The sequence below is a fragment of the Osmia bicornis genome, chromosome 9 (assembly GCF_907164935.1).
Source record: "Osmia bicornis bicornis chromosome 9, iOsmBic2.1, whole genome shotgun sequence".
Lineage (NCBI taxonomy): Eukaryota > Metazoa > Arthropoda > Insecta > Hymenoptera > Megachilidae > Osmia > Osmia bicornis.
In genome coordinates this window covers 5,869,079-5,884,407 of record NC_060224.1, presented here as the reverse complement: position 1 = coordinate 5,884,407, position 15,329 = coordinate 5,869,079, and the positions used below count along the sequence as shown (strand labels likewise).

The window sequence follows — 15,329 nt, the reverse complement described above, 5'->3', positions numbered from 1 at the left end:
AATTCGAATTCCAACTTTCCAAATCACCACTGCTGTTATCTCCAGCGCGATAACCGCACAAAGTTCCACCAGTGCCAGAATTTTCGTACACCAGCGTGTTTGAAATTCCAATGAGTGGGTAAGCCCGAGAGAAAAGCCTCGGAAAATCGCACAATGAAACCGGGGTTTCTCCCTGTTGGTCACCAGAACGTCCAAAAAGTTGAACGTGGCTACAAATCTTGAACCGATCGCTGTAAACCAATCTGATCCGCAAGGGGCGACATCGATTTAAATCGAGCAACGATTTCCCCACGATGGTTAGCTCACGGGAGAGACGACGTCCACGTTTGAAATGGTAAAGTGTAACTTCCTCTGCGGGCATCTCCGCGAACTCGTTCCCCGCAAGCACCTGCGGTACATCCGGAACCGATCGTCCCTGTTAATCCATTTCAGGTTAAGGGAGCCCTTGCCGTAGATCGCGTCGCATTACGAGTCAATTTCTCTCGACCCGGGAAATTGGTTTCGAACCCGATAGGTGTGATTTCGTCTGCTTTTAAATATTCGTTAGGTTAAAGCACCGTCGATAGAGTTTGTCGTCCACAACGTTTACGTTCCCGTGGACACCCACAAATAAGAAATTAACGAACCACCATCGTTTTTCCTATATTACACCATGTATATTTACTTGTTAGTCGATTTTCGATGAAACATTCCTAATAATTTTCGGATACCATTCAAAGTTATAATGAAAACTCGCTGACGGAATACGAAAAAGGAGCAACGAATACAAAGTCTTTGAGCGTCAGAATTGAAATGCTCCTTGAATGTTACACCTGGAAACAAGCTCAGGCTATCGACTGGCACGGCGAATGCTCTTTGACCTTAGCACTCTTCTTGTTTCTCAAGTAATTTCGTCTCCAACCGGGTAATGAGATGGTATTCAGAAGATGGCTAGTTCCTTTATCGCGTACAGAGTTCCTTATTTCCTTCCATTTTGCATAGTTTCTCGAGTTGCTGAATCATATTCCTCAAATACGTTTCTACGTTTCTATCGAGGAATTCGTTCCGGAAGAATTATGGATAACAATGCGGTAACGACAGCATCGCGAGGGTAAACGAACCGGAAGCTGGAAACCGACCGAACGATAGAGGATCGACAGACGGATCGAGAATTCAGCGAGACAGGAAAGGAATTCTTATCGGAGATGCGCGACGCGGATTACGCGTTGTCTCGGTTCCCTTATCAATTGTCTCTATTGCTGTTATCTCGACAATACGTAACGCGGCGAACGTCATCCTCGTGCGTCACACTTCCCGCTAATGTCACGATTACGCGGCATTAGTCATTCACCATTTAACGGCCCCGGCGAAGCGATCCCCAAGTAATCGCTCGATAATGTTCATTCTAACAAGCGCGATTCCTGCGAGCGTGGAAAATTTTTCCTCGATAGAAATCTCTGATAAGCCCGTGTTCGCTCGCAAACGAACCCGCGTCGGCATTTGAGGAACAGCTTCCTCCGCGTTTGTAAATCTGAATCGAATTTATCCGACGCTGTAACTTGGCGAAAGTTATTCGACAAACCGAGGCTCAGGTCGAGCGCGAAACGAATTAAACTCAAAGGGACTCGGCAAGTTTCAAGCTTGACGCTATCTCAGTCCGAAAATGCATAATTGAATTGCCTTCGTCCCTCGGCACGGCCAGAAACATTCTAGCGGCGCAATAACGTCCGGGTTAATAGAGTCACGAATGTAGATAAGAGATACTCATCCCCCGAAAAGGCTCGATGAACTTCCATCAACTTCCCTTTACTCGGCCAACAAACGGTTTAGAACGTTACAGAATCGGATTACATAAAATCCAGCCGAAAGACGCTGGTAGTTTCAAGTTGTAAGACGGTCGTACCGGGCCACCTCTCGCGCGCGATTTAACGATTCGCAATTTCGCTTGGCGGAAACAAACGGAGGATCCGAAAGATTCTTCTGAAACGTCGCTTCGTCGAGCTCGAAATTGGTCGGCATTCGCGGATGGAAACGCGCGGTTTTTTCTTCTCCTGAATTCCGCGAGTAGAAAAGCCACTTGAATGGGAAACGCGGTTCGTGCGCTCTGCCTTTTGTCGTCGACCTTGCACGCGAACCCTCGGCTCCGTAGGTTCGTCGACCCTTTCTGTAAAGAGTTTTTATGCAGTTCGCTTAACAGCCCGATACGGCTGGCATAGCTAATTTTAAGGCAAATCTCCTGGTTAATTTTAACGAACCCTTTTCGAGGGCGGACGTTGCCGTAAAAAGGTCCATAAACGAGGAAAATTTATCGTCACGTCGGGACTAGATGTTTGTTGCATTCTTTTTTTTTTCTTTTCAACGTCCACGTTAATAAATAACGTGTACTTGTTCGCCTTTGAAAAAATCACTCTCCCGCACGAGCCTGGTAAACGTAACTTTATCAGCCGACTTATTCCGCTCGGCGTGGAAAGCGCTGCTACCCGACAGTTTTCCCTTTGTCGAACCGCTGGTAACATTTGCATCCAGCACGATATCGAAACGTTGCCGAGCCGTAAGCACGTTTTGGATATCGTAAGCGCCCTGGGCTGACGATCGCAACAAATTCCCGACCACGCACCGCGTCGTGAATAAATTATTATGTCAATACCGACGATGAATCGTTCCAAGATAAACGATATTTTCCCCCTTTACATTGTTGCGAATGAATAACAATAGTAACCGAGTCACATTGTCGATACACCCTTTCGAAAACAGCCAAGGTATATCAATTTTTACGATACACGCAGGATGAAGCGGCAAAAATTTACTCGGCATTCGATAAAAGTTGCGTATACCTCCACAGGAAAGAGATCCTTTGAAGGTATCGAGATCAGCTTATCTTTTTCGTAGACGGGAAGACGTATTTCTCTTATGATAGGATTATAGTTGCTTCTCCAAACATCCAGGTTACCCGCTATCTTCCCTTATCGTTAGGGTACATAATCCGACAAACGTTTACTCAACACCCAGACCTCAACGTCCCTCGAGATTCTATCGGTATCCTGGGACTATTATCGATTGCCATTTAACTTGCTACAAATATTATCTGACTCGAGATACCATTTACACGCGTCGACTGAACGTAACCATATATCGTCTATGGAGGGTAAAAGTATTCGGGTACACGTAATAATCCATTTTATCGCGTGTCTAACCAGATACGGTAATTTCTACCGGGCTGGTCAACGCGTTAAGCCTGATCGAAACGTCGCGACGATTCTCTGTCGCGTTTTCGTTGACAGACAATGTCGGTCGAATTCGGTGTCGAGGTGGTACCGTATCTCGGGGTGCGAGTTGCAGGGCCGTAACGAAGGAGTTCGCAACTAGTTTCCCCGGTGCATGTCCTCCGGACGAGAACAATGCCGATACATACAAACACGTACACGGTTTCCACCGATACCAGGAATGGGCCCGACGCGGGCAGGCCTGCCATGAACCGAGTTGCGACAATATCCCGAACTTACCAACGGCAAACTTTTGCCAAAGAGATAGAGACGGAGAGAGAACGAAAGCAGAGGTGGACGACACACCGTCAAAAGGATCGAGCACGTCTGCCTTACGGATATAGAATGCAAAGAGACACGAAAGGGTGCTTGCGATAACCGGGATGAAAAATAGTCTCCTCGCCGTCGTAGAGAATCTTTTGCTAAGCCGATGGAAGATAAAAGACAGAGCCAGGAAATAGACACTTCCAGATAGTTCCTCGTTCGGCCAATCATTACTTTCAGTTTTCTGTTCTCTTTAAAGAAAGTGCCAGTTATCGAGTTAATTCCATTCGCGCAACGTTTCCCAGCGCGCTACTCCCGCGAATTAATCCCAGGCTCCGGTAATATATTCCGATTGAATTATTTTATACAGGAACACCGGGCTGCTCTCTTCCTCGCGACCCTTTATTTTGAATTATTCATCGCTTTGTCGGAAATTGCTTCTGCGCTACTTTCAGTTACACGTTCGCTCATGTTCGAGCCTTGTAGCCGCATTTTCCGCGACGTTTTCACGAGTGATTTTTCTTTCCATCCTCGAAACTGCTCGCGATCCATCGAGGAAACGCGATCGCGAACTTATCGGAACTCGGAGGATTCCGAACGATCAGAACTTGCCGTCGAACTTCAAACGACGAATCTGCGTTGGTAATGTCGTTCTACCCTTCGGAAAGTTTCCCGGTCGCTTACAAGATTGCCGAGTTGTCGAAGGCTGCATGTAATTTCCGAACTGTCCTCTGCCGCGGCTGGAAACGCAACCCCTTCGCGCTATTTAGCTCGTGGTACAGAAAACGTTCCCACGTAAATAACCTCTGACCGCGTCGATTGCAGTTTTCAAACAGTTTCAAACGCTCGCAATTAGAGCCGCCAGCTGTGTCTAGTCGAATACTGTCGTCCGATTCGAGCAATGGAATTTCGCGTTCGTAGGGGTCGCGTGTTTTTCGCGTCCATCTTGATTTACCGCTCGTGCGCTTTAATTCGATTTTACAACTGCATCGACAAACTTCGGATACTTTGCTAGTTAACGTTTCTCCAACGTTTGCAAATTATTCGATCTCCAAAGGATACGCAAGTTAATTTCGAACGTAAAAATATTAGCTCGCGAATCTGTTGATTTCCGGTCGCAATAAACTGTAGATAGTTGGGTAAAAATTTAATAAAGCATCGCGAAAGTATCGTAAGCTGGAACAGTACATGGGACGGGAGAGGAATTTAATCAAATTTCTATTGCAACTACGAGGGACGATGCAGAGGATCCTTAAACGCGATCCGGTTTATGAATAGAACTCGAACAGTGGTTCATTAAAATTTCCGCGGAAGAGATTCTCAAACGTGCCCTAATATTCGGGCAAACAGATTTCGGATCTGGTATTTTGCCGCAGCGAACGAGGCCTATTGTACGATAGAATACGCGTTCAACGCATAATGCTGTATGCGCGTAATTCATCTAGACTAAAACGGGTATTTTCATTCGAGAGGGTGGTAATTAATTGTCAAGGATATTTAATTTTTCTGAAATAAAACGCCAAAACGTATCCATCCCTGTACGCCCACCGTGCAACTTCCGAGCCTTCACCTTTAAACGGGACCAACCGATCGAACGTCAGGAAAACGAGAACGAATCGAACGCGACCGATTGTTGACGTCCGCCATCAATGACCCCAATCAACCGATTAACGCTGCCGCACCAATGTCGGCGTTATCCACGTCATCATCGTGATCAGAGCCGATGTCTAAGTTGCTCTGATCATCTGGGTTACCCATCACAGTGGTGGTGGTCGTCCGTGAATATACCCTCAGGCCGGTAACAACCAGCCAGGGAGCAGCATAATATATTCCCGATCCGGTGGCACGATGTTCTAAAGGCGACTATCAAGTTGTGGTCGCCTAATTTACGATCGCAGCAAATGGATGTCGGCTTTAGTGGACGCGGCTACGAAACCCGTTTCCAGAGCATCCTCCCTTGGGATTTTGTTATCGAAACGGAAAGTAACGAATCAGGAACAACTCGAATAATTTACCTAATACATACTAGGACAGTTTTTATTTTGGCAGGACCATTCGAAGTTTCAAGTTTTGAGGCAAGTTTCAAACACGAAGTAGCATAAGGAATTGGTGAACGATCAACCACGATCAAAGGGTATGTATTTCATTGACCCGGATGATTCAATCGATGAAATCTAATCTGACAACGAGATTCGATTCGACCAGTCTACTCAATTCTACCAAACAAAAGGTAGGCGATTGCCATTAGATCCCTATCGGCCAGATCGATTCGATTAGATCAACTGCTGTCGCTGGAGGCGTTAGGCGCCCCGTGAATGTTCGCGTAGCTGAAACGCGGAGGAACGTCGAAGAAGGGCAAGGACGAAGTGACGGAAACAATAGCGCAAGGATGAAGGAGAATAAGAGGATGATTGTTCGGTGACGGACCGATCGGTCGATGGTCCAAAGTCGACTGTCAGAGCGCGGCGGTCGTTTGCTGGCGGCGTCGCGACGCTTGCGCCGCAGGTTTCGCGACTCCGTCAGACGGCGCCCCGACGCTGGTACCGTCGGACGGACCGGTCGGTCGGGCCACCAGTCAGCCTCCAGTGAGCCAGCAGCCCTCTCTTTCTCCCTCACTTTACAATACGAGGGCATCGTTGGTGGCGCGCGCGCGCCACGCGAGACCCGAAGCAGAATCGTGGATTCACGGACTGGCGGGCCAACGTTGGTGTGGACCGAGTTGCACGCGCACATGCACACCCTCGCGCTAGCTCTCCCTCTCTCCCTGTTCCTCTCCCTCCCCTTATCCCACCTTTCTCCGTCGCACGCTTTCCGACATCCTGCGAGGAGAGTCTTTATCCAGCGTACGACACGAGAGGGAGTCCGAGTTCCTGGCTCGTCCCTCGCGGCTGCAGTGCGCTCCCAAACATCCACGAGACAACCTCGAGGTGTCCGCACGCACGCACGCACCACGCACGCACGCATCAAACCTCCAACACCCACGAGGAGAGGGTGCACCCAGTTGATCCTGAGGACGAGCCACCCGCGATCGGATCGACCAACGACGACGACGACGACGACGACGAAAACGACGACGACACCGTGTCACGCGTTCCGACACCAATACGTTTCTTGCAACTTTTGAATCTCGCTCTTCTATCTTTTTCAAATCGTTCCACCCTCGTATCCTCGAACCGTTCGATTGCGCGCTACTCTCGCCAAGTGGTGCCCCGTTCGAAAGTCTGTGTGCTCGCCCCCGGACTGTGCTCCTTCAAGAACCCCACGGTGCTCCGAACTTTTCGCCTCTCGTCGCGAGCTCCTTTTCCCGCGCGTGTTTCGTCGTGTGCTTTAGTTGTGCGAGAAGGAAGAACCGCGGACGGATCGTTCGTGTGATCGGGGACCAAGCGGGAGAGGACGTAACGCGAAGAGAGTGAAGTTTCAGTGTCGGAAGTAAAGAGGAACGATGCGTTGAACGGGGACCGATCAACGAACGAGAAACGAATCCTCTCATGGGAAATGATTCGAACGGAAACGGTGACCGAGGACGCGATACTCGACGGAGAAGGTAGCAGCGTGACGCGTCGACGGCCCTGATCTTCGATCTAAATTTCGCGAAATAACGAAGGAACAGAGTGAGAACGAACGTTCGGATCTGACGGTCGAAATACCTCGATCCATTCGAGAGGGAATTTTTATTTCCTGCTGTTGGAAACTGTTCGTCGACCGATCTAACCGAGTTGCTGGCACACTTTCTGTGCGAGAAACCTATCTGCGTAATTTGCGTGAACATGGTGCGCATCTCTCTCTCTCTCTCTCTCTCTCTCCCCCCCTCGCCCTGTAAATGAATCCTGTTGATCCGTAGTGTGAAACGAGCGAGGGTTAAAGGACGAGCCGAAGAAGGGTTCAGGGGCGTATATCGACGAATCTCGAGCGTGTAAATAGGTGTACAGAAGGGTCGAGGACGTCGACTTTCATCGAAGAAACCTCGACGCGTTCTTGCTCTTCCTTTTTGTCCTCCCCCGCGCGTACCTCTCTGTTCTCCATCAGCTCACCTACATACGTGATAGGACTGTGTAAAGTGATAAGGGAAACGAGTCGGGGATAAACGAGAAATAATTCGTAAGTTGTATCGCTAAGGACCAGGAGCAGCTCGTGGAACGGTCGAAAGCCGTACTCGAGTCTACTGCACGCGTAATCGAAAAATAGATTCTAATTAGAAAACGAACGAATTCATGTATAAATGTATGTACGAAAAGATACGGTTCAATTTTCTCTGATCGCGTGTGTCTGTGCGTGCGTAGCATCTAATTAATATTCTCTGTCTGTCTGTCTGTCTGTCTGTCGCGAATTTTTGTTCTATCGCCGTGGTGGCGTATTCGATTCTGTTCGAATTCGTTTTAACGAACAAAATAATAAGAATATACAATTCGCATAATAAGCAAGTCGGAGCAGTACGGGTATCCAGCGCTTAGCCTTTTAGCCTTTTGGCGCGATAACTAATTAGCTCGTGGACGTCGTTGAAATCGAAAGCAACGTCGAGCCGCGCGTAGAAATTCGGTGAAGAAAAATAAAATAAAAGAGAGTACTACTATTACTACTACTACTACTACTACTACTCGACACAAGTAGTAAAGGAGAACGAGTCGGGACACCGCGATCGACTTCCAGATCCGTTCGATATAACTTCGCGGGACGTTGTCGTGTCGCGAGATGACACCTTTGCTCGCTTAATTAGCGTCTGAAGCCGATCGAGCTTTAAATCTAAGTGGAAGATAACAAAAGGGGGACCAATTTTTCACGCTCGTTCTCAATCTCTTCCTTATTTTCATCCAGTTTGCCTCTTTCTATCTTGCATCTTCGTGTCACCTATCCGCCTTTATCTCCTTAATCCAACCGCCCAGCGGACATATCCATAAATCTTTCTCTCTGTACGCTCTTGCCGTATTAACTCCGTCATCGTGAGACCGGTCGGTGTACCGGGAATACGAAGAAGGAGTCGCAACCGAAGCAAGCAATAAATCAAGGGCCAACGTACGACTGAGATTCAACGGGGAACAGAAAAGGTGGTACACGTAGGTCGCGAGGCGAACCGGCACCGCCGTCAACCAGATTCTAAAAAGAAAAAAAGATTCGGTCCAATGCTGAAACAACACCGACGACGCTTAATTCGCGAGGAAACTCTGTAATCGGGGATAATCGAGAGTGTTCGAAGCGAATATCGTTTAGTTAAGTGCCCGGGGGAGTGTTGCGTGTTGTAGATCAGGTAGAACAATAGCGTTATCCCTAATCGTTGGAGAGGGTGAAGAGGCGAGGTTATCGAAGGTAACCAGTCATCCAATCAGCCGAGCAAGGCTCGCATTCGCCGCGAAACATTGTCCGTTTGATGACGATGACATTATCCTGAAACGGGCATGACGCCCCTGGCCTCGAGATGCGACGAGACCACTACCATCCTGCTGTTGCTGCTACTCGAGCTGGCACCCGGAGCACGCTGCTACCCGCGCGCGGCCACCACGTCCGCCTCGACTTTGTCGAGATAGCATCTACAGTCGACGGCGAGGGTGCGAGTGATGCCGCTCCTCGGCAGCATTATGACCATCGACGCCGGTAGTCCGACACAGGCGTCCACCAGCGTCTTCGAGGAGAACATGACGTGGTCTCGATCAACCGGTGCCGCTACGTCTTCCGCTAACCAAGCCCGCACGATCCCAAGCGACGAGCAGCATCCGCGCCGGCTGCTGCCACTGGCTACAACCACTGTCGCCGATCCTGGTAGCATACTTCCCGACGTCATCGATCAACGACCGAGCGTACCAGCTGATACGGTGAACGGGAACGATACCGGGATTGGGACGATCGTACAGCGACAGGAAGAGACGAGGAAGAACGGTGGTTGTGCTTGTGCCAGATTGAATCTAGCGACTCGATTCGGTGGCCAGGACACCGAGTCAGGAAGCAGGCTGCCGTTTCTCGTCACAGAACAGAGCGACCAGCTGGAGGTCGCTAACACCAGCGAGGGTAGTACCGTTGATTCGAACAGCACCGTTGCTCTCGGTATCGGTACCGAAGATATCGAAAGATTGAGAGAGCTGGAACTGTTGTTCGGTTTGGGGGGCATGATGGAGGATCTCGGTGGATCGTTCAATGATTCTTTCAATGAGAGTCTTGGCTTTCCGTGGAACGCTAGCCTGTACAATGAATCGTATTTCGTGCTAGGGGAAAGTCTGTACCCATCGGGTTACACGTTACCGCACATCATTATGGCCTCCGTCCTGGCGACACTACTGATGATCGTGATCGTCGTTGGGAACATGCTGGTGATCATCGCCATCGCCACCGAGAAAGCCTTGAAGAACATACAGAACTGGTTCATAGCCAGCCTGGCTGTCGCGGATTTCTTCCTCGGCCTGGTGATCATGCCATTCTCGTTGGCCAACGAGATCATGGGTTACTGGATCTTCGGTTACTGGTGGTGCGACATACACTCGGCCATGGACGTGTTGCTGTGCACCGCCAGCATCATGAATCTTTGCCTGATAAGCCTGGACAGGTTCTGGAGCATCACGCAGGCGGTGGATTACTTGAAGAAGAGGACCCCGGCCAGGGCAGCCCTAATGATCGCCCTCGTCTGGCTACTATCAGCGCTAGTTTGCATCCCCCCTCTGTTGGGCTGGAAAAGACCCACTCCGGCCGAAGAGTACCCGAAGTGTAAGGTAAGCATTTGTTTCACCTGGCACATTGTTCAATCTCGCTCTTCCCTTACAAGAAAGGATATCAATTTAGAGATAACTATTCCTTGAATCACTATTGCAAACAGCAAATTATAAGTGATCGCGTTTCCTCTTCGCCAGCAGGAATTAAATCGTTCGAAGAAATCATGGTAGTCCAAAGTACTCGTTCATTCATTACGCCATTGTTACTCATCATCCTCCAAGAGTTCTTAATTACTCTCAGGAAATGAATTTATGATTCCATCGTTCTAATTGATGGATTAGCAGCGATGAAAGGGGAACAGAATTCAAATTTATTGAATCGAGTTTCTTCGATAATCGCGAAAGGTTAGGGGGTTATACCGTGAAAACCTTTTGAAATCCTACCTACCACCCTTTCACGTCGTCTCTTTAACTCTCGTTATTCTCGACACAATATCGAATTATCCGGTTATCAATCTGCCTACGCCTTAAACGTCAAGTGTGCGTCAGTGTCAAGCAGCTTTAAAGGGCACTAGACCCGTTTCGATTAAAAAATCTCGTCAACTTTCTTCAACGTTCGATTGCCCTTTAAAGCTTCCTTCGGGCAAACGTTAATTATTAAATTCGCTTCAATTTCCCATTTTCTTCCAACGGAATTAAATTCATCTTTTATTCTCAACATTTGGAATATCTATCCAGCGATTCGTCAACAGATTAATATCGCGATTTCTCTCTCAAAATTCTTAGTTCGCTGTAGCCATGTGTGTACGAAGGTGCGCGCGATTACAGAAACCCGTAGGTGGTGTAAAAAAGCAAGGTGGTCTATACGGTTAAAGCATTTCCACGGTGTATCCTATAGTGAACGTGCGAGAGAAAGGTTTGAGAGCAGGAGTGGACAAGAGAAGAGAAGTATCGGACGGCTGGCTTTTATGCAACGGCGAAACCCACCCTTATCTTCAACCCCTCGAAACCAGCTTACGTTGGCCTCTACAAAACGCCCCGTAAGATTGGATTTCTACGCCTGACAGTTTGCTTCACCAAGCTGACCCGTACAACTTCACCACCTTTCCCTTTTCTCTTCCCTTTACCTCTTTCTATTTCTCCTTTTTAACGTTTTGTCTTTCATACGATACTCGATTCGCAGCCACGATTTTCCGCCGGTGAACCGGAGTTAACCAGCTCGAAAACACATGGAATTTCCGCTGACGAAGGTTTACAGTTTCCATTGATTTCGTTAACTCTTAGTAATTGGAAAGCCTCTCGAGGTCGTTAACGGTGCGCTGCCGAGGACGGTTTCAACCTCTGTTTAATTAAGCTTCGTTTCGGGATAGGAACGCGAAACTGTACCGCGCGAAATTTTTGGCAGCCACGGTCAAACGGAATTCGCGTTATTAACACGCTCAATCGAGATACGTGAAGCTACCTGTTGTCGAAACTGGAACTACCCCCGGACACGTTGCCGCCGCGATTTCATTCCGCTACCGATATTAATAACCCCCCGAACGTTAAAAGCTCCACGGCGATAAACGTTCATCGAGTTAACCATTGCTTGAGGAAACCTGACTTTTCATTATCTTAATAACGCGGTAACGCGTTAGCTTACTCGTTTGAATCGCGAAGCGTTAACCTTCTCGTTAACTCCGCGTTGCTTCATCGTTGTACAAGCGGTCCTTCGAACACTAGGCATAATTCGATGTAGATTACAGAATGCGAAACAGAAGTTGATTAGTAAAACAACCGTGTTCAATGGCTGTAACTTTCTAGAGGTAATTGAAAACATTTGAGATAATGAGGCTCGTTCCGTTGAAAGCTCCAAGCTGTTCGTACAAGTGCGTTGGAAATCGACAATGAAACGTACCAGAACGAGAACAGCTTCAAATTATTTGTACTTGAGAAATTCACGTGTACCCGTGACGGATAAAATACGGAAAAATAGAGGAACGTGTATCTGGTGCACCGTCGAAATCATTGATCGATAACGATCTCCAAATGAACATCGAGATGTATCTTAAAGTCAGAGAAAAGTTCTCAAGATCCATTAAAAGTTGCTACACTCGGACTCCTTGATTCTTGTAAGAAATTCTCCTTTCGTTAACGACTTTGCTTAAATCCGCTCTCTCAAATCCTCGACTTTAGAGATCACGAAAGTCCAGAGCTTGCTGTTCCAACATCTCGTCGACCGTGTGTGTTCTATTTCCAAAACTTGTTGCTATCCTTTTCAAATAAGTAACGAAAGGTATCGCGTTTGAACGTAGGTCGGTTATCGCGTTCGGTTCGGAAAGGAAGCGTATCGTGACGGAAGGTAAGCGATCGGTTATTACGTACACGCGAGTCACGAACGAACGCGTGCGAATTTCTTGGCCGCGTCAATCTCTTGGTCCAAGACTGACTAACTCGATTCAGAAGAGAAAGAGAGAGAGAGAGAGTTGGTAGATGAAATCGGGTGACAGGCAACAGGACGTCGCGCTAGCTGGAATCAAGGGGTTGAAGCTTATCGGGTTAAGCTGCGTGTGTGAACTAAAGTCGGCATTAAGTTCGCGCTTGGATCTCTCGTGTAAAATCCAAGGATCCCGCCACGGATACGTGTAATGCCAAGAACAGCTGCTCGTGTCGCAGTTCTGATGCTTCATTAAGACGGTAAGCAGTTTCGTGAACTTTATTAACCCCTCCACCTATGATTTTTTCGATGGTTGCGTTAGTCAGAACTAACTATTTATTGCTTCAATTTTAAAATAAATAATATGTACATAGCATTCAATGATCCTTCACTGAGCAAATTACAATTAGAATTAAACTCAACACATTTTAAATGGAAGTTGAAAGGGTTAAGAGCGATCAGTTTCTCGGAGATGAACTCAAATCTTTTATCTCTGGTAGCGATCATAATTTTGATGGAAACTTTCGTGGTCTAATTATCAATAGATATCAATAGATATCGAATATCATTCAAGGGTGGAGTTTCTTTAATACGCTGCTATTTTGGCTGTGATTTTTCAAGCTTTCAACGGAGGTAGCAGGAGCAATCTGTCGGTAGTGGTAAAATTAACCTCGACAGGATCGTTCTCTTTCAAAGCCATTCTCAGCCAGTGAATACTCAACGACGAAGAGTGAAACGAGATTAGAGGAGACAAGGGTGGCCCGGAGGCAAAGTTCGTCGGGCAAGGAAACGAAGGGAACGGGGCCAACGCGTTCGTTCGTTCGTTTCCGTTTCTTCCTCTTTTCTTTTTTTTTTTCTTTTTCCTTTCTTTCTTCCATCGGTCCACGGAAAGGCTGGCAAACTAATCACGTTAAAAGATTGAAGTCTTACCGCCGTCTTTCCGAGTTGCCAGCCTGCCTCCGGCCGCGAGCATTCGTCCCCCTCCGTTTGTTACCGCTCGGAAAAATCCAGCGACGACGAGCATCGCGACGCTGGCCGTCTCTTTCGAGGGATTGTCAGCTCGGTAATAGCGGCTGCGACGCCAGCTAGCGATGAATTGCGTTAAGAGAAAAATAACGTTGAATCTTGCAAGGAACATTCATTTCCCTCTTCTTTCTTTCGTGGTTTCGCGTCGAGCATCTTGTTATTCTGCTAATTTCGTTTGGAAAACGAACCGCTGACGTCTGGATCACAAAATAAATCCCCTCCGGTGATGATTCGGTCTCAGGTCTTTTTTTTTTTCCTTTTTTTCTCAACAGAGTCATTTAGGTCAACCCGGCTAATAGCTTCCATCGATTCTCTTTCCCTCTATGTTACAGGTTGTCTCGAAGCGACCCGCCTCCCTCCCATGATATATGACATAACGGCACGTTACTCGATTCGTTCGTGCATTACGCGGCTATGTTTATTAATCTGACCCACTAGCACGATGCTAAGAAGCGGTGGCGAACTGTCGCAGCGATTCGTTCTGCCGTACGTTGTTTCAACGGCTAGCTTGAACGGGATTGATTGATACCGTAGACAAGAAAATGAACTCGATTTCCCTCCAAGAATACATCCCAACAATCTTTATCGTGTCCCAACATTGTACCCTAATTCGTTCGCAATCGAATGAGAATATTCAACGGCCAATCAGCCTACGGACGAAGTCGTTTAGCCGAGACGCGTCCCGGCGCCTTTGAAATCGGCTCACGAAATCTCGAATCAAATGACCCGCCCGTTTCAAAGGAAATTGCCAGATAACGAAACAAAAGAAAGACACGGTATTAAATAGCAACGAAAAGTCGCGATGGCCTGTGAAATCGTTTAGGTTAATCCTCGTAGAATTTACAAATGGTCGAGTTGTTTATCGGCATCGTGCGCACAGGAAACGTGTAGTAAAACGTTCCGCAAAGCCAGTTGGCGAGCGAACAGGTATTTCAACGAGCACTTAAAGTGGTACCAGACTCCACTCGACGGAATTTGTGGTCGATTAAAGTGTTTCGAAGCATAAAAACGACGATCGTTTCTCTGTCATTCATCCGTGTCGTAGTTCTTCAACTAACAGTTTTCAGCCATTGGAAATAAAAGTTGTAAGAGCCTAATTCGCCCAGTTACATCGTTTCATTAGTCCGTAATTAACGGACTCTTTTACGGCAAAGAGCGGTGTACTTTTGAAACATTTGCAGGATTTATAATGGAGGTGGGTACGAAGGCCGAGGGTGGATGGATCGCTGTCTTCTTTTGCCCGGTGAGCCGAAACTCGTAAACGGAAACGCGTAATTAAACCGTAATCGATAGAGGCCATTTCCACTCGACGTCCTGGGATTTCAGCAGACGGATTTAGCGTTAAAGGAGACTCGTTTTCTCGACGATCTGTCTCGAAGAAACTTTCCGCTCGGAATCGCGAAAAACAAGAAGTAGAATCTAATTAGTTGAAACAGCAATTATTACTATCAAAGGGGTTGAAACTCGAAAGAAATCACGGCGAAGCATTTTCTTCTCCTCTCGTTTGCTTTATAATCGCAGCTCGGGTGCAATTCGAAAGGTTTGTTAAGCAGCCTCTGATAAATAGGAGGGGTTCGTTCGTTCGAGTTTCTCATCACCCTCTCGGGTACGGACGCGCTTCAATCTCCTAATGCGATTAAGTTCATGCTCGCCGCACGAAATGGCCGAGGATGAGCGTAGAGAAGTTGCATCTCTAGGGTGCATTATCCGTTACAAGTTCTAATAAATTTCGACTGAGACGGGCTCACG

General features: G+C 47.5%; 2 protein-coding genes across 3 annotated transcripts in view; one reads left to right on the top strand and one right to left on the bottom strand.

Moving 5' to 3' along the window:
• The window catches only part of LOC114879009 (sodium-coupled monocarboxylate transporter 1), a 150,438-nt gene that overhangs the window by 46,296 nt on the left and 88,813 nt on the right, over positions 1 to 15,329 (bottom strand). The window lies entirely within an intron of this gene.
• Positions 6,112 to 15,329, top strand: part of LOC114879008 (alpha-2Da adrenergic receptor) — a 92,918-nt gene continuing 83,700 nt past the window's right edge. For both annotated transcript variants that reach the window (XM_046287217.1, XM_029193459.2), the window contains exon 1: positions 6,112 to 10,198. In XM_046287217.1, the coding sequence (XP_046143173.1) occupies positions 9,056 to 10,198 (1,143 nt within the window). In that variant the 5' untranslated portion in view covers positions 6,112 to 9,055. The remainder of the gene's footprint in view (positions 10,199 to 15,329) is intronic.